This window comes from Rhamphochromis longiceps, linkage group LG5, assembly GCF_057381845.1.
Source record: "Rhamphochromis longiceps isolate RC_006_pf linkage group LG5, R_longiceps_female_GT1.1, whole genome shotgun sequence".
Taxonomy (NCBI): domain Eukaryota; kingdom Metazoa; phylum Chordata; class Actinopteri; order Cichliformes; family Cichlidae; genus Rhamphochromis; species Rhamphochromis longiceps.
In genome coordinates, this window is record NC_140561.1 from 1,369,787 (window position 1) to 1,397,065 (window position 27,279).

Below are 27,279 nucleotides of genomic sequence, written 5' to 3' on the forward strand. Positions count from 1 at the left end.
ACCTGTGATTCAGTAAAAGGACCAGATGTTACAGTCCCTGATAATGCATTGCTTTAAATGGAGAGACTCTTTAGGGACGGCTGTTATGAGGAAACCCAGAAACGTTACCAGCAGCACACATCGTTGTGTGCCTCAACTTTCGTTCTTTTACCCGGGCTGATCTGCCGTTTTTCTTGGTTAGGTTTGGGGATTAGAGATCTGCTCTAAATGATTAAAATTTGGGCCACATCGTCAGTAGTGGACCTTGGATTCATCGGGTGTTTCGGCCATTATCACTAGACACCCTGATCCAAGGAGGCCCTGGCAGGGTTGATCAGGCCCTGGAGTCACTGGTTTATGTTAAATTGTTCTTTCTCCTGTTTAGTTTTCTACAGTTTATTCTATCTGTTCCTGCCCCCCCCCCCCCCTCTTTCTTAAATAGATAACTATCATATCTGATATCATATCTCACAGTACAATAATATTGAATGGGTTGCATTGTTGTATTTTGTCATGTTTCTCAGGTCTTTGTCTGAATTTCTACGAACATTATTGCTAAGGATTGTCTTATTGCATTGGAGTCACACTGGGTTAAATATGTACACTTGGGTTTTAAGGGGTATTTATTATTTTCTTCTTTTTTTGGGTTGTATGGAAGCCCCAAACGCAATTTCATTGTTCTTGACAATGACAATAAAATAAATACTATACTAATACTATGTAACTGAGAAATGCTTCCCTCTTTGTTCCCCTAATTTCCTTCGGCATTAATAAAGTATTCTGATTTCTGATCAACATTTGTGGAGCCTCAGACTTAAAGGTAAACTAGTTCTAAGCTCTGAGTGATTTATGACACACAACCCATCTAGCATACAATATTAACAACAGCTTTATTATATTTGTCTGTAGCCAAGTAATAATGTTTGGTTTGGAATTTCATCCTGTGTGCCAAGTCCTGCATCTGGGTCCGTTCTCTGCTTGCCACACGACTCTTTCATTGCTTTAACATGTTTAGTTTTTTTGTATTCTTGTGCGTTTTCAGTAGATCCCAGCAGCAGCAAACAGAAAAGGTGACAAATATGAGTGTTGGCAGTTAACAGAAAGTCATGATAGTCCAGAGAAAGGAAAGGTGAGGGGGCAGGGGGCGTACACAGCAGCCCAGACAAAGTGACAGCAGGCCATGGCATCAGTGCTGTTTGTCTTAAACACGTCTTCACTGATTGTCAAGTCAAATAAAGGCTGCCACACAGCAACCCTATTGTTAACACTCCAATGCTCCTCACCACCTCCTTAAGAAAAGCAGAGGCTGCCCCCTCCCTCTTAAACACACACACTTCAGTGCCAAACGTCTTTGTCTCCAGCAACAGGAGGTGCAGTCGTTTTGTTTTTCTCAGTTAATGGGTTGGTGGGGCCAGGAGGGCCAAGCAGAGGCAGGGATTACTCATTCAGCCTTTAAGCCTTCGCCCCACTTGCCTCTTTAAACACACAGACGTGCACAGAGGTGCACTGATTCTGGTGCTGGTTAGCTTCCACTCACGCATGTGAAGAAGCCACGTTTGTGTACAGTATGAGTACAACAACGTTTAAAATGTCTTCATCATGTTCAAACACACACAGCCATATGAGGTCCGGTCGTTTGAGACAATAGTTTCTGGTAGCAGCTGGTCAGCAGTAGCCTTAGGAGTCTCTCACACACACACACACATATGTAGGACGTTCCTGCATGTCTAATGACATGCTGAGACAACGCAAACACAGGGAAAACGACCTGACTGACCATCTGCAGCTCAGAGGCCATGTTAAGCATCTGTGTCTTACACAGGTTTACACATGAATGTGCAAAGGTACATATGGATTTGTCTCGGCTTGAGTTGTATTTCTGCAGACTTGTCTGTCCTTTAGTACCACTTTAATTTCTTCAAACGACCAAAACGTTAACCACAATTTAAACACAAGGTGCTTGATAACATGTGCCTACTGCATGGGTACGCTCAGATTCCACACATGCAGCTGCATTATTGTAAAGAACAAAATCAAGCATATCACAAGTTCATTCTTTGTTTGTGCTGTTCTTGAACACATGGAAATTCTCCTTGTATTTGTGTTGTACAACTCTGAAAAAGTATCTGCGTTTTTATGTTATTTGCATATTTATCACACGTACATGTTTGTTGTTCCTTACAGCCCTCTGACAGTGGACTCATCTCTGTGCTCGTCCTGCTGGGCCTCAGTGCAGCGTTCCATACTGTCGACCATAATATCCTATTACACGTGTCATATAAATGGTATATGTAGTGTTCCCAAACTGTTAAAATGTGTATTGTTTGCTGATGACACCACTCTGTACTGCTCAGGTAAAAACTTAGAACAGCTTCTGACTACAGCGGAAAAGGAGTTAAATATATTAAAAAACTGGTTTGATGTAAATAAGTTATCGTTAAATATAAAGAAAACAAAATTGATTATTTTTGGCACTAGACAAATGAAAAATGTATCTAAAATCAGGGTTAATGGAATTGAAATTGAGAGTGAATGAAAATAAATTTCTTGGAGTGATAATTGATGATAAGCTGAGTTGGAAGTCTCATATAAACCACGTGAAAACAAAAATGTCAAAAACCATTGCTATTCTCTATAAAACAAAGCATGTCCTGAACAAAAAATCATTATACACACTTTATTGTACTCTGTTGCTTCCATATATGACTTACTGTCTGGAGATATGGGGTAATGCATATAAAACGAACACTCTTCATATTTTCAAGTTACAAAAAAAAGCTATAAGAATTATAAACCAATCAAACTATATAGAACCAACTAACATTTTGTTTATTAATCTGAATACCCTGAAATTTTATGATTTAGTTGAATATAAAATGGCACAGATAATGTATAAAGCACAAAATAACTTGCTTTGCCCCAGTACTCAGAAGCTGTTCAAAGTCAGAGGGAGTCAATATGACTTAAGGGGAACAGATTTCTTTAAAAAAAAAAAAAACAAGATAAGGACAAATATAAAGCAGAGATGTGTTTCTGTTAGAGGAGTTAACCTGTGGAATAGTTATGACAGTGATTTAAAAAGGTGGAGTTCATTTTCCTTGTTTAAAAACATGTTTAAAAATAGAGTAATAGAAAAATATATATCAAGAATGAAAAGAGCAAAAATAATAATACTGAAACTCTTGAGCTACAGATTAAAAATGCCCAAGGCGAAGTGATCAAAGTCTGGCTGTACTTCACAGCAAAAGATGCAAACTCAGCAGCAACAAGTGCTTTAAGCTGATACTGTGATACTGTCAAAGGAGGTAACACCTCGAATCTGATGAAACACCTGGCGACGCATAGCGTTTTTTTAAAAGCCCAGAAATGCGCCGTATTTGATAGCTTGCTGCGAGATCTCACACCGAGCACATCTACTGTGGGTGGGTTGCCAGTTATCGGACCCGGAGTTAGCAACATCCCCAAAAACCCGAAGAGGAGAGTCCTGGCCCCTAGCCCTGCCAGTGTAGCAGAAATGATGAGGATGATGATGCAGCAGCAGCCGTTCTTCTCTGCGTGAGTAGCTTCATGTTGTTCGTGTGTAATTTACGTTGAGTAGGCTAACCACGTTATTACATTAATGCAGTAAGGTGAACTAGCAAACATCATCATAGCTACATGCGGCTGTCTTCTTGTTTGATGGCAGATACTCCCTTCACCCTGGCTAAAAAGGCTAAAATGACCAAAGAAAAAGTGGGAAACAGTTAAACATGAGAGGTTTTTGGACAAAGTTGGTGTTTTTTCCATTGTTTAAGCACTGCTTCCAGCCAAGAGTGATACCATATATGCCCCATAGCTGCAGAAAAGGCTAACATTGTTATCTTTTTACAAAAAACAGCTGAACATGAGAGGTTTTTGGACCAATTTTGTGTTCTCCATTCTTTAAGCACCGGTTCGAGCACCGTTTAAGCACCGGCACCGTTTCAAAAGTACCGGTTTGGTACTGGTATCGGATAAAACCTAAACGATACCCATCCCTAGTCCTAACCTTAAAATATAAAGCACCACGCAACACCTGTTGTTGTGATTTGGTGATTTATACATAAAACTGAATTGAACTGAGTGAACCACGGTCAGAACAATGGTTCACTTTACTGTTGGTCAACGATGCTTTACTGAGCACACAAAGCACTCTATAACACACAATCACACATTCACATTCAGTGCTTTACTCTGTTTTGACTGCAATCACTGCCACTCACTCTGATGGATGGACTGGGGCCAATCTGTGGTTCAGTATCTTGCTCAAAGACACTTCAGTAGTGGGTGCCAGGGATGATCCACAAGTCCCCCAGTTGGTAGACAATATGCCATCTCCTGTTTCCTGTATGTTAGTAATACACAGCACAGAACATAGCTCTGTGTGTGTGTGTGTGTGTGTGTGTGTGTGTGTGTGTGTGTGTGTGTGTGTGTGTGTGTGTGTGTGTGTGTGTGTGTGTGTGTGTGTGTGTTGAAGGTTACATCGTATGGTTTAATTTCCTCTCCCCTGTAATGCTGACCGTGACATTCACTTTTTACCCTCTGTTGACTTCAAATGCCACACAGACCCACAGGAGCATGAGCACTGAAACTGATTAACTTGTCTACACATCTGAGAAGAATTCAGGCATGTACTGCATGGCTGTATCTCAGCCAAGGCCAAGATGTTACAGTAGCCACTGTACTCAAGACTAGGCTCATAGCTGAGACAGTACGAAGCAGAACAGTGACTGAGACCTTTTCTCAACACCCAAGGAAGCATGTTCATAGTTGTTCACATGGGACTTCCTGAGGATGAGAGTGCGATCTGTCATCGCCCTGTGCCTTCCCGGCTAGCCCAGTCTGGCTACAAGTGTTTTTGCCTCTATTGTCCCTCCTCTCTTCCCTCTCGCGCTCTGCGCACCACCGGGGCGGAGTTCACTGTGGACTCCCGCCCCTGGCTCCCGCACCTGCAAGCAATCTCCTGTGATCAGCGCTCACTCTAGCTCTGTACTTAAGGCGGTGGCTGGGGGTGCCTCATCGCTGGATTATTGTGTAACTTTTGTAAGTGCTCCGTCGATTCTCTAGCCTCTTCGAGTAAAAACCCGTGAGCTACCCATAGCTGCGATTTCGCTGGATGCCGAAAAGGCATTCGACAGAGTTGAGTGGAGGTATTTATTCGCTACTTTAGAGTGTTTTGGTTTTACCAAAAGCTTTATTAATTGGATTCAGCTTATATATGTACACCCCAAGGCATCAGTACTCACAAATGGAATAATAGGGCCTTCTTTTGAACTAGGTAGAGGAACCAGGCAGGGGGATCCCCTCTCTCCACTTCTTTTTGCTCTGGCCTTTGAGCCGTTGGCAGTGGCTATTCGTAGAGAGCCCAATTTTCCAGGTGTCAGTATAGGGAGAGACTATGCTGGGGAGGAAGCTGCTGGTGAAAGAGTGGAAGGCCTCATCGACTCCTACCTTCTCTCAGTGGTATATCTCTTTGGGACAAGTGGCAGCTTACGAAAGATCATATAGACTGCTAAATAGATTGGACGACTATAATGATAAGTGGGCTAATTACTTTTTACATACAGGTCAGTGACGTATCCGGCTAAAGTAGTTAAGTTCGGACTAAATAGGATAGCTGTAATCTGGTCTATGTGAAATGTTGGCATCACCTTTTTTTTTTTTTGGGATGGAAATATGCATTGAAGCTCAATTTGTTCTGTTGTTGTTACTGGGAATGTCCATTCTGCTATTTTTGGGTGGGGTTTTTTTGGGGGGGGGGGTCTGGGGTTTTGTTTTTTTTGCTTTTTTGTTTTGTTTTTTTGTTTTTTTGTTTTTTTGTGTATATTAAAATCTAATAAAGTTTGAGTCATAAAAAAAAACCCTGTGAGCTATTCTCATGTCAATTCTCCTGTCTCTGTGTTAGATTCTACCCGCCTGCCTGAGGACTTTCCACCCCTGCTTGGTTGAGAGTTGGGTGAGTCGGTGTGGTGCGAGCTGGGCAAAGAATCCCTGGGAGGAGTATCTGTGTTGGTGTTTTCCCTAAAACTGCCCTCGTGACCCTTGGAACCCCCTGGTCCCGTTTCCCTGCACTTATAGATATTGCACTTGGTGACTGTGGAAAATAAACTACCTACTCTTGTGATTTCAGTCTGCGCGAGTCCTTCCTGTGCCCGTGACAGAATAATCCAGCCACAAACTGGACTCCGGCTGCGGCAACCGCCCTCTCTCTGGAGGAAATATTGCAACGTCACGAACAGATGTTAATTCGACTCGGCAGAGAAGTGGCAGTGCTAACCCAGGCTCTCGCCCAACATATTCCACTGCCGGAAAGCCCGCCTCCCGCAGCATCTTTGTTTCAGGAACTTCCAGCATCGAGGGAGGACCAGCCTGAGTCACGGGAAGCCCGGAGTGTCAGAGAGGAGGAGGGGGAGCAGCCAATGCAGCTAGGTCACTCGCGGCTGTCGCCTGCGGAGCAACAGCGCCGCTTTGCGGTGGGTGAGTGTTTATATTGTGGCCGTAAAGGTCATTTTATCTCCGCCTGTCCCGCGCTGGCAAAAGGGCACGCCCACCAGTTATTGAGAGGGTACTGGTGGGCGACCTGTCTGGCAAACACCCTCTTCCACGTTTGTTGCTGGCCGCTAGACTCACTTTTCGGACTGAGTCATATTCTCACTCCGCTCTGGTAGATTCAACAAAACTTTAGTGATCCCTCACTAGTTGCTAAGCTCCACATTCACACCAAGCCTCTGCCACATCCTCTCCGGGTGTCAGCCTTATCCGGTCAACGTTTGCCAGACATAACTCTTGTCACCTTACCTATCGCCCTCACCCTCTCCGGCAATCACACAGAGAACATTAGCTTTTGTGTTTTCAAGGCTCCTGTCACCCCCCTCGTGTTAGGCTACCCATGGCTAATGCAACACAACCCACACATTGATTGGCAAAAGAAGCAGATTACGGGATGGAGCACTGAATGCCATGTGAACTGCCTTCGGGCTGCCACTCCACCTGTGCCTTCCTCCTCCCCAGGGGAGCCCTCTCTGTCCACGGATCTGTCATCGGTGCCCAGTATCTATCATGATCTAGCAGCATTGTTCAGTAAAAATAAAGCACTGTGTCCCACCTCACCGGCCCTACGATTGCCCCATTGACCTCCTCCCAGGGGCTCCCTTGCCCTCTGCTCGTCTCTATAGCCTCACCCAGCCTGAGAGGGAGGCCATGGAAAAATATATCATTGACTCTCTGGCTGCAGGCATTATCCGCCCGTCGTCATCCCCTGTGGGGGCAGGTGTCTTTTTTGTCGAAAAAAAAGACAAGTGTGACCAGGAGATATTTTATTTTGTATTCTTATGATCACAGTTATAATCAGAAGTATCAATCATTAATCATTTACCATTGTTGAACCAGTTGACAGAATAATCTTTGAACCACATCTATGTTAACATTAATCTACACAGATTATCAGTACTTTAATCAGTCTATTGTTGTTCTGTACTATTCATGTTATTTGCTTAAAGCTGTTTCACAGTTCTGTAACCACTCAGAAGCCTGTGGGTCCTGCTGGACCCTGCCTTAGTTCTATGTTCAGTTCTGCACGTACACAGGCCAAAGTACATGCACGCTCTTATATAACACATGAATGTGTACACACACACTTAGTAAGAATAGGAGGGTCGTCTGAGGACAGTTTTCTGATAGATATACTTTCACAATAGACACGAATAGATATACACACCACACACACTGGTTTTCTCTGAGTGCTGGGCTGAGTGGAAACATCTGGAGGCCTTATAAGGAGAACTTGTGGAGTGAGGGGAACTTCCTGAGTTCTGAGAACTGACTGATACTTATCATGTGACTTGACGTCATCTTTGTAATAAAAGCCTTGTGAGATGCTTGTTCAGGGGAGATCGGCTCTAAAAGGCTTGTGATGCTCATCTTCCCCATATGTACATATGTATAATAAAAATCACTATTCTGACATCTAAAAAAAAAAAAAAAAAAGAGAGAATGTAGTTTTAGGCAGGTTTTTCTCGCTGAACTGCTCTGGGTGCTGTGTCCCTGGATCTCACCAGTGTTAACCTCTGGCGGAAGACATGGAGAAAAGGAAAAGATGTTCCTGGTAAATGACTGAAACAAATAAAACCACACACAACCAGAGAAAGGTATGAGAAGTGTGAGGAACAGACACATGTGCGTGTTAGAGAAATGCCTCATTTGAGAAAAAGTTAAATTAACCCATACACTGCATTTCGTTGCCCTGTACCTGTGCATGTGCAATGACAATAAAGTGGAATTCTATTCTATTCTATTCTATATACAGACGCACCCATACATGCAATGAAGAAACAGCTTACATACATGTGCACGTACATGCAAGGTTAAAGTAGCGACACTTAACATACACCTGTTTTTAAATGATATAGTTTATACATGACTGACAAATAAACTCTCTGGGTTGCAAGACAACAACTTAACGTCAAAAGACAAAGGCACTGGTCTGATGATTAAGTGAGGATACGACAAATTTAGTGGTTAAATTGGGATATGTTTTTGTTGATTGTTTAAGACAAAGGACTACTGAATGGTAGAAAATTCCTTTTTAGGTTTCTAAACAGGATCTTAAGAATTTTAACACGTGCCTGTGTTGTCCTGTCAACTTGAGGGGTTATGAGTTGATTATATGGTGAGAAAAAACAAAAAAGGGGGGAAAGGAGACCTCGTTGTTTCTCCCCTCTCGGGATAACACAGCCAACACAGCACAGCCAGCACAACATCATTTTCCTGTTCGCCTGTTTTGTTTTGTTTTTGTTTTTTCTGAAAGCCGAAGCTGACCTGGACTCCTACCCTCCCCTCTACCATCGTTGCCCTCTCCGTGACCATCTTTGACCCTTTGACCCCTGAAGGCCACAGCAGCTGGACTCACAACAACAACTTGAGGATGTCAACAGTGCTGCAAAAAAGCGATCTCATGCAGCAGAGACGGAGAGCACTAAACCTAAAGCCCGTTTCACTACACGGGGGAAGTTCCCAGACTGCGTCAGCTGACAGAGCTGTGACGAGACGCGCATTAAGCCCGGAGGAAAAGGGAGGGTGAGCAAAAGAATGCTGACCTCTGAGAAGAGCCGAACAGCAGAGCTGCAGAAGGCCGTGGAGCAAAGTAAGGACAACATAAACAGACTCCAATCTGACGTGGAAGGAAAAGACTCTGAGGTTTTTGCCCTCAGTAAGAGCTCAAGGCATCAGAGCAGAAACTGAGCATGGCTCCGGAGGAGCTGGCTGGTAATTGAACTCATCAGTCAGACTTGGAGTTTCACGTACAGGACTTGTAATCAGGCGGAAGCTTGCTGGAGCAGGAGGTCGTCAGACTTGACGCAAAGCTCCAACAGCAGGAGTAAACCCTGAAAGAGCTACAGAAGCAAAAGGGTCAAGTTACAAGGAGAAGATGTAGGCAGCTGCAACAACGGATGAAAACAGACCCAAAGAGGAGGGCAGGACCCCAGGGCATGCTTCAGGCCGCTGGTTTACCTAAACTACAGAACAGGAAGGTGATGAACACAAACATACACCAACACACAAACACACACTTTTACATGCGCCGACTTAGAATGAAGAGAAACACACACATGAACACTTATGCACTCGTTGAGTGAGTGAAAACTGATACACACCCATGCACCAAAATCAAAATGTCGATTTAATTCACTAAGAAGTGACACACAATGCTCCAGCTGCTGCAATGAAGAATGCTTTACTGACAAAGGCTCAATGCTGCACACGACAAAGTCAAATACAGAATTTGCTATAATAATAAGCCCAGAGGGCATTTGTGTGGTCTGGGGAGCAGAGTCCGGAGCGGTTTGGTTATGAAAACGATGCCTGTGCGAGATATCTGGGGCTTAAGGCCTCGACTTAATTGTTTACTGTACACTAAAAAGAAAAGAAAACAGCCTGAGCAGTGGTGCAGAGTGAAAACGATGAATTAACAGTGTGAGTCTTATTTCAGAGCGCCACATCATTGTGATGGAGATTTAATAAAAGGAGGAACACACGGACAAAGAAGAAGAGAAAGGGGGGGCAGCCCTTGAACACGATTGCCTGAGGTATTAAAGTTCTGGTTTCCAGTGTGAGAAAAGTCACGCAGTGCCAGTAGTAGAGCTAGGTTGAGTGATGATTCTAAATTACTGTAAGTAAATCATCGTACCCCCGTTCAAGTTTCATGATAACGGGGATCTAGACTTTGTTGAACTCTAGGCAATTTGAACAGGTAAAATTTGAGTGACCAAGTAGCAGTTGAATAAAAGTTATGGAATGAGTGTTGAAATAAACTGGCAGAATTAAGAGAATTAAAACATTTCAAGAGCTCAAATTATTTAATATGGAAACGGTTCTATTTTGTTTCACGAACGCAAAACATATAGGTTTATGAATATGAAAAGGTTGAGGTGCTGTTGATTTGACTCTGTGTAGGTTTAGGTGGGTATTTTTATTGATGGGAGGAATATTCAGTGACAAGTCCTAAGACCCGGGCGTTGGTATTTTTGTTTTTGTTATCTTTCATTTTATTTTGTTTTATATTTTGGACAGTGCACTGATTTTTGTTTGTGAATCTTTTCTTTAAGCAGATCTGCACATCGGAAATTACAAGCATTACACGTCGGCGAGAAAATTGTTGTAAGTGAGTTTCTCCACATTGAAATGGGTTCTGGAGGAAACACTTGTGGGGACAATTAGAAACGAGAGTCCCTGTCTAAAAAAGGATTCAGCGAGGTAATCCAAATTCAAGTTCTTGTTTTCTTTTTGAGATGACGTCATTTTGCTGAGTGTGGAAACTAAATGCGACGACAGGTTTCACTATCAGCAAAGAAAGAAAGAAATGGATGAATGGATGAAAGACTGGAAATAAAAACAAACGGACTGACTGGTAAAAGATGACAAGACTTGACCATGACTCAAGGTTAACCACCTCCACCTAGATAGGATAAAAGGGTGGATGAATTTATGTGTGTTTCTTTTTACAGGAGTAGAAGGATGACAAAATATTCGAGGATGAGTGAACCTGTAAATGCCATTTTTGTGTCTTGTATTGTTTACAGAGGTAACTGCGCAGCGTTACCATTTACATTTTCTTCCCTACAGGGTTACAGTTTTTAATGTTTTTCTATTACAGGATTTCTGGGCGGATGTGTGAAGAAACGGTGTTTATGGGTTAGGAGTTGGTGATGCTATTACACTGTATTCTGGTGAGAGTGTTGGGGGAGACACACCCTGTCTTGAAAACTGTGATTCTTTTACAGGAAATGTTTTTATAGCACCTATGGGATGTGGATGCCTGACTGCGGTCAATGTGCTGCTAATGTTTGCTTTGCTTTGGTGAGAAGGGTGCAGTAGAAAACAGACAAGTGACAGGAAAATAAGTAATAATAACAAATAACTAATTTGGGGACAGTTTAACCTAGAGCCCACTAACTGGCCATTAGGGGCTCTCTCTCTCTCTTTCTCTCTCTCTCTTTCTCTCTCTCTCTCTCTTGGAGTAACATTGCCCAAAGGATGAATAAAACAAATTGCGGCAATAATAGTGATTTAATGATTGAAGAAACCGGAACATGATACTTGTCTGTTGTGCTGAATCTTTTATTACTCTTATGATTTGCAGGTGGTTGTAAATAAGCTGTTTGCTTTAACAGGTTTGCTTTTTAGCTGAATTGCAAAATACAACTAGAACGATTAATTGAGACTAATCGCAACTAACCTGAAACTGAGGAGGTTCTATATAAGGAAGAACTAAAACAGGTATAAAGTGCATTTGATCTTTAATTGCAGGTGTGACCATGAAGATTTTTGGTACAGATTGCAGGTTGTTGCTCATTATTGAAGTGTGCTCATAAAGGTAAAAGCTATATAGGGGGTCTATCATTTGGTCTGTGTTTTAATAATTTAGGTATGGCAAAATTAAAGGTTTCTAGACAATTTAGGGAACGAGTGAGAAGCATAATTAGATGATCAGAAACTGAGTACTACACTCAAGTTAGAATTAAGAATGCCCAATTTGTTTGAGGTCTGTTGTTCATTTTTATACACACATTGCAAATGTGCTTATAAGGAGCTGGCACTTAGTCTGTGAAGGTCAAAAGCGGGTTAAGTGCATGCACGCTTACACACATAAGCATGGCATAGGATTGGAATAAACAAAGTCAACAACATTAGGTTAGGAGAGCCAGCGCAGGAGAGATGTTGGCTTTCTGTCTCTTGCGGAGAAGGGAACAGACACCAGACGGGGACACGGAGATATGGGGACCCTTCACAGCAACTGGGGTCAAGTGTCATGGCCTTGGGGCTCCTTGAGAAGATGGATCCCATAACCACAGCGATAACCAGGAAGGGGTTGGCGAAAACTAGGAACACCAGAGACCAACGAGGTTCGAGAGGCTTTTGGCAAAAAAGGGGGACACGGCGGTGACAACGGACAACAAACACACAGATCTTTGTTTGAAAGTGCGGCAGAATAATCCCCAGATCTGTGTAACGACTGAAGGGTGGTCTAACCCCGGAAGTCGAAGAAAGAAGAATCTGAGGGCGTTTCTTCACTCCAAGAGGAGGTGGTAAAGGGGCCTGAAGCGTGACAGGCTGAAACTCGAGTCTGGAGCTAAAAGAACAGCTGGGTTGTGGGAAAATTGGAAAACAACGGAGGTGTTGGGGTTGATAAGTGTCATAACGTGTTTGTTTGGTTTGGAAATAAATCCTGGTGTGAGTTGGGCTGGCAAGCCAGCCCAAAGAGGAGGAATGTGACCAGGAGATATTTTATTTTGTATTCTTATGATCACAGTTATAATCAGAAGTATCAATCATTAATCATTTACCATTGTTGAACCAGTTGACAGAATAATCTTTGAACCACATCTATGTTAACATTAATCTACACAGATTATCAGTACTTTAATCAGTCTATTGTTGTTCTGTACTATTCATGTTATTTGCTTAAAGCTGTTTCACAGTTCTGTAACCACTCAGAAGCCTGTGGGTCCTGCTGGACCCTGCCTTAGTTCTATGTTCAGTTCTGCACGTACACAGGCCAAAGTACATGCACGCTCTTATATAACACATGAATGTGTACACACACACTTAGTAAGAATAGGAGGGTCGTCTGAGGACAGTTTTCTGATAGATATACTTTCACAATAGACACGAATAGATATACACACCACACACACTGGTTTTCTCTGAGTGCTGGGCTGAGTGGAAACATCTGGAGGCCTTATAAGGAGAACTTGTGGAGTGAGGGGAACTTCCTGAGTTCTGAGAAATGACTGATACTTATCATGTGACTTGACGTCATCTTTGTAATAAAAGCCTTGTGAGATGCTTGTTCGGGGGAGATCGGCTCTAAAAGGCTTGTGATGCTCATCTTCCCCATATGTACATATGTATAATAAAAATCACCATTCTGACATCTACTGAGACCATGCAGTCGTTTGTCTTCTCCTCAAAACTCGAATCATGACACAAGACTCTCCGGCCATGCATAGATTTCCTCCTACCGCTTCTGAATTTGGCCTTTGAACTGCTTCAGGGGGCCACCGTGTTTAGCAAGCTCGATCTCCGTAATGCCTACCACTTGGTGAGAATTCGTGAGAGAGACGAATGGAAGACGGCGTTCAACACACCCCTTGGGCATTTTGAATATTTGGTGATGCCCTTCGGATTGACCAATGCCCCAGCAGTATTCCAAGCTCTCGTTAATGATGTGCTAAGAGATCTCATTAATCGATGTGCCTTTGTTTATCTGGATGATATTCTGACACCAGGGCTGGGGCAGTTCTTTCCCAAATGTTTGAAGGTAAACTTAACACTTGCGCTTTCTTTTCACGTTACTTCTCATCCGCAGAACGCAATTACGACATCGTGGACTGGGAGTTATTGGCAGTCAAGCTTGCCCTGGAGGAGTGGTGGCACTGGCTGGAGGGCGCTGAACACCCTTTCATTGTATGGACTGACCATAAAATCTGGAATACATCCGATCGGCCAAGCGCCTCAACTCACGGCAAGCTAGGTGGGCACTCTTTTTCTCTCGGTTCAATTTCTCTATCACCTACAGGCACGGATCCCGCAATGTAAAGCTGGATGCGCTCTCCCGGCTGTTCACCAATATTGAGGAGTTCACTGACCCTGAGCCCATCCTTCATGCTGCCTGTGTGGTCGGAGCAGTCATTTGGGAGATTGAAACCCTAGTTCAACAGGCTCAAGACACGGACCCCGATCCAGGTACAGGGCCCCCTGGCCGGCTGTTCGTTCCTACCTCCGTCCGTGCCCAGGTTCTTCAGTGGGCTCACACTGCTCGATTCACCTGCCACCCAGGGGTTCAACGTACCATCACCTTTCTTCAACGTTATTTTTGGTGGCTTAGGTTAGAAAAATATGCTAAAGAGTATGTCACCACCTGGACCACGTGCGCCCGGGACTCACGCCCCAATCGGCCACCATCTGGACTGCTTCAACCTCTGCCCACGCCTGGCCGACCTTGGTCACACATTGCCCTAGATTTCATTACTGGCCTCCCGCCTTCCTCGGGTAATTCCACTATTCTAACCATTGTTGATCATTTTTCAAAAGCTGTTCATTTTGTCACCCTCCGTCCACCTTGGAAACGGCTCAGTTACTCACCACCCACGTCTTCACGCTCAATGGCATCCCAGCAGACATCATCTCTGACAGAGGACCACAGCAATGGACAAGCAGAGAGAACAAACCAGCAACTCGAAGCGACCCTGCGGTGCATAGTCTTCCACAACCAAACCACCTGGAGCGAGCAATTACCTTGGATTGAGTATGCCCACAACAGTCTTACCTCATCTGCTACAGGACTGTCCCCATTCGAGGCCTCCATGGGTTATCAACCACCCTTTTTCCCCGCTGTTGAAGGTGAGCACACTGTTCCTTCTGTGCAACATCATCTCCGCAGGTGCCGCCGGGCCTGGCGGGCGACTCGGGCAGCCCTGCTACGGACCAAGGAACTCAACAAAGCTCTTGCTGACTGCCGCCGGACCCCAGCCCCAGAGTTTACGGTTGGACAGAAGGTTTGGCTTTCTACTCATTTTGTGCCCGTTCGTGCTGAATCCAAGAAACTCTCACCTGTCTTCATTGGTCAATTCGAGATCGAAGCATTGATCAATCCTGTGTCTGTCCGATTAAAGCTACCACGCAACATGCGTATTCATAACGTGTTCCATGTCTCACAGATCAATCCTGTGCTCTCCAGCCCAAATCACAAACTACCTACTCTTGTGATTTCAGTCTGCGCTAGTCCTTCCTGTGCCCGTGACACGATCAATCTACAATTTTCTGCCATCCCTACTTAATTACACTGATAAATATTTACAGTGCAAACGGCCCACGATACACCTAATTATAGATTACCGTAAGAAAATTCAATAGATTATTTGAAAGTGTTTTTAAGGACGTTAAGAAAAGGCTTGGCTATAAAAGAAGTATCAATATGAAATTGGAAAAATGCAGTAAGGACTGGAGTGATCTTAGAGCTGTGCAGCACTATACTGAACTAAATATTGAATAGTCAACAAACTTTTAGTAGCTTGTCCATCCATGTGCCATAATCTGCATTATTCATGTAGAGGTTCTGACTAACGTTATATTAATAACTGCTCTTAGTTTTCATGTTCATTATTAGCTGTCTAGCATGCCTCCGGTCGCAGCAGATGGCCCCGCCCCTCCCTGAGCCTGGTTCTGTGGGAGGTTTCTTCCTGTTGAAAGGGAGTTTTTCCTTCCCACTGTCACCAAAGCACTCGCTCATAGGGGGTCATGTGATTGTTGGGGTTATTACTGTAGGCTGTAAACACTTTCTTTTTCCTTTGTCCATTCTCTGATTAAGTCATGGGTCCAGCTGTAGTTCCACACACAGTACTGAAGCTTATATAAAAATATTCTACACAGGTTCCAAAGTACCCGACACCGAGAACAACCCGCATGATTCAACCACAGAAACCAAAAAAGGAAAGCATGGATTGTGAATGTGAATGAATTTAACTCAAATGAAAAAGTAACCAATCAGACCCTCCAACAACTTCAGCTATGACTTATTAGTGGTAATTACTATTATTTATAGTGGCCTGAATTAACTAATCAGTCACTTTTAGTGTGCGTGTTCTGGATATCCATGACCACCTAACAGTAGACGAGCAGGTAAACAGATTTTGGGAGTAACACAAAAGTAACATAACACATAATTTACAAATGACTTAAATCATGTACAATAACAGAAACTAGGTACGTGAAAATACATTTATTGTGAAACTGACTGTGAATGGAGAGTGTATGACTACGTTTTATTTAATATTATACTGTAGGGTCTTTACCTTTATAATACAAAGCACCCTGAGGGGAAGCAGACACTCATTGTGTCAGGTAACGTGCTTGGCCTCTGAAGAACCTGTTTCTGTGCAGACTTCTCCATGTTTCAATCACTGTGAGAGTGTGTGCCATCACTAATTCTCATTTAGTGTGTGGGTCAACCATTGTGTCCACCAATCAGAACTCAGAGGTTAAGCCCCGCCTTTTCCTACAGTAGCACAGACTACTCCTGGCGTCCCCTCGGTGCCCTCTGTAATGCACTTTATATAGTGTTATGATTCAGTGTTAGGGATATTTTTTGTACTGTGTTTTTTGTCTGCCCCACCAGAGAGTGGCATAGTTTGTGTCCTGTGTTATTGCTGCTATGTGAGTTACAGGTGGAGGCTGACCATTGGTGGAGGACTGGGAGAGGCCGGCTATAAATGAGGACCCTTCTCAACCGGCACGCCCCCGCCTACTTCCTGTTCCCAACGAACTGTGCATGTGGCTGCGTGTGAATTTGTATTCTAGAAGCTTTTGCCGTGTTGTAAATAGATGTAAATAGTTGTCAATATGTTTTTTTACTCGGTAGCTGTAGGGGTGAGAAGCCATTTTTCCTTGGAAACCTTTTCTCCTGTTTTTGGTTAGGGAGGCAGGTAAGACACCTGTAATTTTCTTTTGGGGTTTTCTGTGTAGGTAAGCCAGCTGCATTTCATTTCTGGAGTTTTTGTTTGTTGTTTTGGCCATGCTCACCCTGACGCCTGCTACCTTTTGGGACTTAATAAACTGACTGGCTGTTGCAAAATCCGGGGCAGTTGTCTTTTTGGTTTGTCCTCCTTGAGAGCAGGGAGTGTGGGGGCATTTTCCTTTTTTTAAATTTTCCTTACGTTGCACGCCGGTTTTCCCTGGGCTGGGGTGTAACAATATGATTCAGTGCTTCATACAGTACGTTACTCATCTACAGATGGTGCAAAATGCTGCAGCTTGTCTTTTGGCACATTTCCCCTGTTTTAGCTCTACTTCACTGGCTGCCCATTTCTTTTAGCATTCATTTTAACATTCTTTTATTTGCTTTTAAAGCCCCATGCTCCTAAAGATTTACCTGTGTCCTTCGATCAGCTCTCAGTGTGTATTAGGCTGGATCAACACCTACGTGAGTTGCCGCTGAGGGTCTCTGCTTCCCTCAGAACACTCACAAGACTAACCAATAGGTGGAAGTCACACAGCAGAACCTAAGACCCAGGACGCAACTAACACCAAGGAGGCTTCTGACAGAAAGACGCTCATCTCTGCATTTGTCCTGGCCCAACCCAGTCACTCACTCCACTTCACTGTGGTCGTCTGTGACTCTGGAGATGACTAGATGTTTGTTTCTGAAATATTTCAAAACTTAATAAGGTTTAAGGGGTGGCTGTAGCTGAGGAGGTAGAGCAGGTCACCTACTGATCGGAAGGTTGGTGGTTCGATCCCTGGCTCCTCCAGTCTGCATGGCAAGATACTAACCCCAAGTAGAGGTGGGTATCGGTCAGGTTTTATCCAGTGCCAAACCGGTACTTTTGTGCAGGTGCTTAAATGGTGCTTAAATGCCAGGAGAATAACCTCCTCCTAAACATCAGCAAGACTAAGGAGCTGATCGTGGACTTCACTACAAAGCAGGCGAGGAATTACAAACCCCTCATCATCAGTGGCACGCCAGTGGAGAGAGTGGACAGTTTCCGATACCTGGGTGTCCACATCACTCAGGACCTGTCATGGTCCTGTCACATCAACACCCTGGTTAAGAAAGCCCGTCAGCGTCTCTTCTTCCTCAGAAGACTTAGACTTCCATCTGCCACTGAAGGTGCTCAAGAACTTCTACTCCTGCACCATCGAGAGCGTCCTGACGTCAAACATCTGCACCTGGTTTGGGAACAGCACCAAGCAGGACAGACGAGATCTGCAAAGGGTGGTGCGCTCGGCAGAACGCATCATTCAATCAGAGCTCCCTGACCTGCTGTCCATCTACACCAAGCGGTGCAAGTCCAAAGCTAGGAAGATTATGATGGACCTCTCCCATCCCAACAATGGACTCTTCTCACTGTTGAGGTCTGGGAAGCGCTTCCGCTCCCTTAAGGCCAAAACAGAGAGAATGAAGAGGAGCTTCTTCCCCCAGGCTATTCGGGGCCTGAACCAGGTGTAGGACTGGACTCTCCCACATGTCACCACACATTTCCTATAATCCTATAATTCCTATAATTTATAATCCTTATCTTTATAATCTCTTCTGCTATTTGCACATTCTTTACTGTAAATTCCTAAGTTAATTTGTAAATTTTTGTAGTAAACTGTAAATTGTAAATATTGTAAAACTTTTCTTCTGTCATTTAATGGTCGGGCATTGTACAGCTACAAGCATTTCACCCCCATGTCATACTGTGTATGGTTGTGTGTGTGTGACAAATAAAATTTGAATTTGAATTTGGTGCTCGAACCGTTGCTTAAAGAATGGAGAACACCAACTTTGTCCAAAAACCTCTCATGTTTAACTGTTTCCCACTTTTTCTTTGGTCATTTTAGCCTTTTTGGCCAGGGTGAAGGGAGTATCTGCCATCAAACAAGAAGACAGCCGCATGTAGCTATGATGATGTTTGCTAGTTCACCTTACATGCATTAATGTAATAACGTGGTTAGCCTACTCAATGTAAATTACACACGAACAACATGAAGCTACTCACGCAGAGAAGAACAGCTGCTGCTGCATCATCATCCTCATCATTCCTGCTACACTGGCAGGGCTAGGGGCCAGGACTCTCCTCTTCGTGTTTTTGGGGGATGTTGCTAACTCCGGGTCGATAACAGGCACCACACCCACAGTAGATGTGCACAGTGTGAGGTCTCGCAGCAAGCTATCAAATACGGCGCATTTCTGGGCTTTTAAAAAAACGCTATGCGTCGCCAGGTGTTTCATCAGATTCGAGGTGTTACCTCCTTTGACAGTATCACAGTATCAGCTTAAAGCACTTGTTGCTGCTGAGTTTGCATCTTTTGCTGTGAAGTACAGCCAGACTTTGATCACTTCGCCTTGGGCATTTTTAATCTGTAGCTCTGCTCTAACAGAACGTACGTACCTGGCCCCGCCTACTATCCTCGGAAACGTAAAATGATTGGCTAGAAGTGTATCACAGCTCAGGAAAAAAAAGCACCGAAATAAAGCACCGAAATGTGCGCTGCTTTTCGGTCTGGTTACTACCGTTTATGTCAGAACCGATACCGGTACCCATCCCTATCCCCAAGTTGCTCTCCGATGCATTCATCGGGGTGTGAATGTAGTTAGACAGCATTAAGTATAGATAAAGTGCTTGTGAGCGATTGGGTGAATGTGGCATGTTGTATAGAGCGCTTTGAGTGCTCCAGGAGAGTAGAAAAGTGCTATATAAGAATCAGTCCATTTAATAAAGCTGTAAAAGAGCAGGAGAAATCACTGAAGCTCTGAGACGGAAGCTTTTTAAATATCCGCACACAAAGGACAACAGCTGTTATTTGATCTGCACTTGGCTGCAGGCTCCCTGGAACAGTACCTGGCCCTACAGGGATGTTTCTTTAATAACAGAGCTGGACCTGAGGAAGGCCCGAGATAAATATTGCCTGTAAGTTCACAACATTATAGCTGTATCTGGAATATTTGTATTTTCTACAGCCCAAAAATCGTGGGTTATTTTACAAGCTCTCACATTTTGCAATATATTTCCCTTCATAGTCTTCTTGTTTCCATATTAAGATTCATATGTAAATACACTGAGCTGAGTTTAAATGTAATTCACAGTTTTACGTGTGCATGCAAAGGCTATTAAAACCTACAGATCAGGATCACTGGTAATCTGATACACGCGTATGTAAAAAGCACATCTTTAAATGTAAAAAGTAGGGAGCAGTGACCTTTGGTATCACATCCATGAACTTTATGAAACAAATGATGACCAGGAAAGCTCTGCCCATCCATCATTTATTTATTTTAGCACATTTGTGTGTTCTGACAGGCCAATCATCATTCAACCAGATGTAACTCTGAGTCCTCATCTCTCTCAGTGAGTATGACCTTTGAGGTTATTGGCTGTACATTCTCAGCTTGCCCGAGTGCAATGGAATTATTGGATGGCCTGGGCTAGTCTAATTTAGCGCACTGAGATAATAAGGTCCAGAGAATAACTGGTGGGCTCACAGGAGCAGATGGGTGACCCTCTGCTCTCCACTCTTTCTACATTCATCTTCCCTTTCTCTGCTTTTTCTTCCTTCATTCCTTCACTTCATCAGTGTCTATGAACAAAACAAAGAATTGGGAACATTACATATAACTAATTTTGGGCAGCCAGGGTCACTAAACTGAACCTGAAACTAGTAAAAGGTATTTATGTAGCAAACCTCAGTGTTTTCACACAGTCAGGGATGGTTTTTTTCCTTAATAAATTAAATAATCATTTAAAAACCACATGTGACAAAAACATGTGACAAATAAATAAATAAACCAAAAGTAAGAAATTAGGAAGGGCAAATACTTTTACCAGCACTGTATGACAGCTGGACCAACTGCCTTTCCATTGTCTGTCCTCTTCATCCTTGCATCCTCCCTCCTAATCCTCTGAACTTCCTGAACTGTCCTCCTTATCCGTGTTTGGACACTGGCTCATGGTCCCCATGGCTGGGATTTTCTGTTTCTCAAAGCACCACCCTCCCCCATGATTTCTTCATGTTCTGTCTTGTATTCACAATCCAACAACTACTCCCCCATCTTGATGTGTCAGTCACTCATCCCTTCTCTCATAGTCATGGGCCTTCTGTCCATCACCGTTGCCTTTCTTAACCCATTTTCACAGCCAAACAATAGACACAATGGGGAGAAAGCCCCCCAGGCAATGGGAGGAGATGTAGATCACAGGGGCAGTGCAAGTATCAAAAGACTGCTACCCAGAGACAGAGAGAGATAGAAAGTGTGTGTGTCTGTGTGTATGAGGGGGGCGCTACAACCCATCTGCTGAGGTGCTGAAAGGAAACAATCGTTATTTGAGCAGCGGAGTCCTGATCCTCACAGTCAGTAGAGGCACTGGCTCAGATGACGACTGAGCTGGTAGGGATGCACAAGGAGCAGGCAGCGATTGGAGGAGCTGCAGATACAGACCGAGTGGCAGACGAGCATTTTGGAACAATAATTAAATGTAGAGTGGTGCATACACATAGTGCAGGGCTGCCCAATCCCGGTCCTCGAGAGCTACCGTCCTGCAGCTTTTAGATGCATCCTTGTTCCCACACACCCGAATCAAATGAATGGCTTGTTATCAGGCCTTTGCCAAACATGATGGCATGCTGAAGAGGTAATCAAACCATTTGATTCAGCTGTGTTGGAGTAGGGATGCATCTAAAAGCTGCAGGACGGTAGCTCTCGAGGACCGGGATTGGGCAGCCCTGACATAGTGAGTGAAGAAGAAACACCCAGTGCATCATGGGAATCCCCCAGCAGCATGAATCTATTGTAGTGTAACAAAGGGAGGATTCAGGGTCACCTGATCCAGCCCTAACTACATGCTTTAGCAAAGAGTTTTTTGATAAAGCATCTACTGCTGAGGAGCTTTTCACAAGCTCTGCACAAAAAGTACGTTTTTATTTAAAAAAGAAACAAAACCTTTAAAAACATGTACGCTTGTTAAAGGTTTTGGTGCTGAGGAGATGATCTAAGACTGTCTTTCACACCCACTCAGTACCATTGTTACAGATGGAGCATACCACAGCAGTCGCTGTCAACTGGACACACAATGAAGTCTCTGCTAACTTTCCTCTACATTGTGCTGTATGGCTTCTTCAATTCACTGCATTGAACACAGGATCTCAGAATGTGTTGCAGATGCATTGTGGGTATTGTACTGGGAGTATATTTGTATTGTGTGCATTTTGTATGAGTACTGTAGAGTACCAATGCAGGCCTACAGACACATAGAGCCTATGTTACACTTGGCCCTAATATATGCAACAAGACTTGCACTGAATCCAGACACTGACAGTTGCATTAATGTAAAACAGAGGCACACTCAGAGGTTTCACTCAGACCTCACCCCACAGTGGAAGAGACCAAATCAAGCCCCTGCCTGACCTTAACTCTATGTGGCAACAAAACTATACACAGTGATGAAGGTAACAAAGTGAAGATTGTGATAATAATTTCCTCAAGGTAAGCAAATGTCACTCGACATAATATTCCAACTAAATAAATTGTGGCAGCCATACCTGCTGTGGAATAAATCTACTAGCACCACAGAGGGAATCTTGCACTCACTGGGATAGAAGCATTTTGGTTTGTGTCAGGGGTGGACGCGCTGGTGGTCCAATCCCCAGCTGTCAAAACCTGATACACAGAGTGTAGATGTGTTATTTAAATGCATGGCTGCGCCTTCAGACTCCAGAGAAGAAGAATCAGAGCCATGTTTGATCACTGCAGAAAGAAAATGTTGATGTGTTGATTACAATGCTTCCCTTTTCCCAGGTTTCTCTTCCTGCCTCCCGCTCACCCCTTTCCTTGGTGTGCTTCTCTTTCACTGCATCGATCATCTGTTTTCCTACACAGTCACAAACAGCACAATCACACACACACACTCAGTGTCAGGACATCCACTACAGCCTCACAGCGCACACAGACCTATAGGACACACACTCAAGCACGTATACACTCGCTCACAGTAGTTAATATTCACACACATAGTCAGACTTATGGAGACTCTCACCACACACGTTTCTTCTTTCTATTTACACACGAGTGATGTATTTCCTTTTTCCTCACCAGTGTAAGCGTTACACACAATGTTTAACATTAGCTACATACACACACAACCGTGGGCGCACTGAGGTTTGTCACATGGAATGTAAATGGAGCTGGCTCCAGAGAAAAGAGGTTAAAGATGTTTAACCAGCTCAAAAAACTACAGGCAGAAGTTTTATTACCAGAGACTCACAGGCCTGTCACAGCTTAAAAGAACTTAAAACACCTGAGCTCCCTAATGTGTTCTCAGCCTACTCTAGACAAAGGGGGGTGGCAATGTAATACATAAAAAATATTCACAGTACTCGATACAGTTATAGATCCAGAGAGCAGATTCCTAATCATTAAACTATCTATACGTGATAACAAACTATGTATTGTAAGTATATATGGTCCAAATGTTGATGATCCCTCATTCTTCCACAGTTTTTTCAGTGCACTCTCTGAACACTTAGATGGCACACTTGTTCTCGGGGGCGACCTCAACTTGGGACTGAATGAAGACATGGATAGGCTCAACACAACAGGAACTCAGCGTAATTGGCAGTCCACAAATATAATCAAACGGTAGTGAGCGACGTTGGGCTGTGCGATGCATGGCGCTCCCTTCACCCCACCGGTAAGGAACAGTATGATAAAGGATGCAGATTCATACAGGTCCATATGACAGAGAATGTGCATCTTCTTTTTGTTTTCATATTTTAATTTATATTTAATTGTGTTGTGGTTTGCAGTGTTTTGTGTTGTTTCACTTTAAATTTGTTTAAAAGGAAAAAGCTGAAAATTTAAATAGTTAAAAGTTGAAATGTAAATAACTGGTCTTTGTATTATATGATTTATTTCTTACATTTTATGTGGAGTGAATAAATACAAGTATATTTACGGTGGCCCCTACAGACAAAGCACGTACAAACTCCGAAGCACGTACAAAACACAACAGAAGTGCTCCAGGATGCTAGGGGCAGTGTTACGTAGTGGCTACACAAGCCAGCAAGTACCAACGACTGGATTTGGTGTGTGGTAGTAACAGGTAAATGAACTTTTTTTTTTAATTATTTGAATATATATGAATGCTTGTGTATAAATACACAAACAACACACATGCTTTCAGTTGTGTTATTTAAGTGATCTAGTAGCTCTGCTTTGGAAGTTCAGTTCATGCTAGAAATGTGTTTTGGAGTTTGTACGTGTTTTGTCTCTAGGGGCCACCGCATATATTTATTATAGCTGTCGAAATTAACGCGTTAATTGCGATAATTAAATTTTGGAATTAATTACGTTAGAATATTTAACTATTTAGCGCAACACGCAGATAAGTCGCTCCCATAATTCCACTTGATTTGTTTACCGCGCCACTGAAAATGGAGAAGCAGGAACAGGATGGCCTTCTGGATGGGGAATTTAAATACAAGAAGAACATAGATGGGACAATAAACAAACGCGTTGTAATTTGCACTCACTGTAGTAAAGAGTTTCAATTTCACCGTTCAAATTCGACCTTAAAATACCACCTTAATGCCAAACACGCGTTTGTCGGGGCAGCAGCACCCGGCCTGCGTCAGACCACTCTTAGTGAACGCAGGCCACTCGGTAAGTCTTCTTTGGACAAACTGACCGACAATATAGCCAAATGGATAGCAAAGGACTGTAGACCGCTAAGCATTGTGGAGGACAAGGGCTTTGCGGATGTTTTAAAGGTTGCATCTCAGGACGCGTCCTACAAGCCCCCAGCGAGACGCACAATAACAATTCGAATCCACGAACTGTATGAAACGGAGAAAAAGAAAAAAGAAGAGGCTTTAGTTCACACAGAATGCGTGGCTCTGACAGGAGACCACTGGACATCATTGAGTAATGACAATTACCTGGGAGTTACTGCGCATTTAATCACTGAAGCCTGGGGTCTGACATCCTTTGCGCTGACTATAATGAAAACGGAAGAGCGGCACTTTGCGGAGGCTTGTGCAGAGCAGTTCCAGACTGTTGCTCGCAGGTGGAGAATTGAGGAGAAGGTGACAACAGTAGGCACGGACAGTGCGCGCAATATGATCGCCGCGGCTCGCATCATGCCATTCAATCACATGCCGTGTACCGCGCACATTCTACAGAGATGCATCACAGTGAGTCTCGCAGACAGTGGCTTTGTCACTGCGCTGGCCAAATGCCGCAAAATTGTTGGCCATTTTAAGCACAGCCCAGCAAACACAGCAGAGCTGAACGCAGAGCAGGTGTCACTGGGGCGCAAGCAGGAGCCGTTGGCCCAGGACGTGCCTACGCGCTGGAACTCCACGCTGGAGATGGTGAAGTGCTTGATCCGCAACCAAACTGCAGTAACCGCGACTCTGGATAAACAAAAGCATAAACTTGTCCTCCTGACGCCTCCAGAGTGGGACAAACTCCAGAGACTGGAGACACTTCTAGAGCCCTGCAGGTGAGCCTGTCATTGTGACCATAATTGTAGGTTTAGATTAAATGTATCAAACATACATCTTAAATCAGTTTTGTTATTATGAAAATGTCTTATTTAAAAAATAAATGAAATCAAATATTTTATTAATATTACCTAGTATTAAAAAGCTTTTTTTAATTTGCTGTCTTATCTGTGTGTGTGTGTGTGTGTGTGTGTGTGTGTGTGTGTGTGTGTGTGTATTCCACTGCAGATATGTGACTGAACTGCTGGGAGGAGAGGCCTACGTCTCCTGCTCTGTAGTTCTACCAGCCTTCTGCCACCTGCGCCGTGTCATGGAAGTAACTGATGAGGACCCTGCATATGTGGTGAGGTTTAAAGAGAAGTTTAAGGAAGACCTTGCTTCCCGCCAGGAACATACCAACTATGCATGGCTCCAGATCGCAACTGCACTGGACCCACGTTTTAAAGACCTACGCAGTGTGCCCAAGACTGACAGAGAAGCAGTGTGGACCACACTGGCAGGCATGCTGCATGAAGACTCTCCTAGAAGATCACACACTGCAGAAGAAGGTCCAGCCAAGAAGAGGCTGAGCCTGCTGCAGATGGACTCTGACTCTGAGTCAGAGGAGGAGGTGCAGCAGGACAGAGCCATACAGCGCTACAGAGCAGAGCCCTGCACTGCCTTAGAGGACTGTCCCTTACAGTGGTGGGCAGCTCATGCAGGAGCCCACAGCCAGCTGGCCCGCCTTGCTCGCAGATACCTGGCCACTCCTGCCTCCACAGTGCCCTGTGAGAGGCTGTTCTCTGTAGCAGGGCACATTATGAACAAGAAGAGGTCTGCTCTGCACTCAGAGAACGTGGACAAGTTGGTTTGTCTCAGCAACTGGCTGAAGGATGAGTAGACCAGAGGACCGTGTGTTTAGAGCTTGTTCTATGGTTGAATGTGATTTAAACAATACTTTTCACTGTTGTTCATATTCTTTTGCACTAATCTACCTTACCCAAAAGGATGATTGGAGATTTTTTCTATTTTGCCTGTTGAATTAGGCCTATGTTCTGTGAACTTGAAGATGTATATGGATAAAACAATGTGCTAGATTTAAACGGGTGGAAAACATTCAGTAAAAATCCCTCACAATTATTTGAAGCCCTGTTCTGCTTGTACTGCTTGTACTCACAATTAATAATAAATAAAACAAACAAGTGTGTTAAAAACCACTATCTGTCCCGATTTTTACACATATATACACACATATACACATATATTTCGAGTTGCGATTAATAAATTTTTAGGCTGTGATTAATTCGCTTCCAGCACAACACCCAGCCTACGTCAGACCACGCTGAGTGAACGCAGGCCACTCAGCGTGGTCTTAGCATTAAATAACACTAACAAGTGTGTAAAAATCCGCTATCTGTCCGTATGTTTGCACACATTTTGGTCATATTTCGAGTTGCGATTAATCATGATTAATTAATTTTTAGGCTGTGATTAATCTGATTAAAAATTTTAATCATTTGACAGCCCTAATATATATATATATAAACATATATAAATAAAACCACTTTTTTTTTTTACATTAGTAATTCATTTTGTCCATAATTTTATATTACTGTTAATAATAAATTAATTAAAGCAAAACAACCTGAAGAGCCGGCTGGGAGCTGAAAGAGCCGGTTCTCTAAAAAGAGCCGTAAATCCCATCACTAAAGCGTATCTATCAGTCAGCTTGGACCAAAACTTCTGGTCTCAGATATGCATTTG

The 27,279-nt window shown here is 43.6% G+C and overlaps 2 protein-coding genes and 1 long non-coding RNA gene across 3 annotated transcripts in view; 2 read left to right on the forward strand and 1 right to left on the reverse strand.

Annotated features, from left to right (window-relative positions):
- The window catches only part of nfasca (neurofascin homolog (chicken) a), a 173,977-nt gene that overhangs the window by 129,156 nt on the left and 17,542 nt on the right, over positions 1 to 27,279 (reverse strand). The window lies entirely within an intron of this gene.
- LOC146669018 (uncharacterized) lies at positions 7,303 to 13,468 on the forward strand. The gene is made up of 2 exons (XR_014911662.1): positions 7,303 to 10,082; positions 10,605 to 13,468. It is a non-coding gene; the product is annotated as an uncharacterized LOC146669018 (long non-coding RNA).
- LOC146669019 (E3 SUMO-protein ligase ZBED1-like) lies at positions 24,453 to 26,661 on the forward strand. Its single transcript, XM_085407835.1, has 2 exons — positions 24,453 to 25,535; positions 25,765 to 26,661. Exons 1-2 carry the CDS (start codon positions 24,466 to 24,468, stop codon positions 26,414 to 26,416), a joined length of 1,722 nt encoding a protein of 573 aa, XP_085263961.1. The 5' UTR covers positions 24,453 to 24,465; the 3' UTR covers positions 26,417 to 26,661.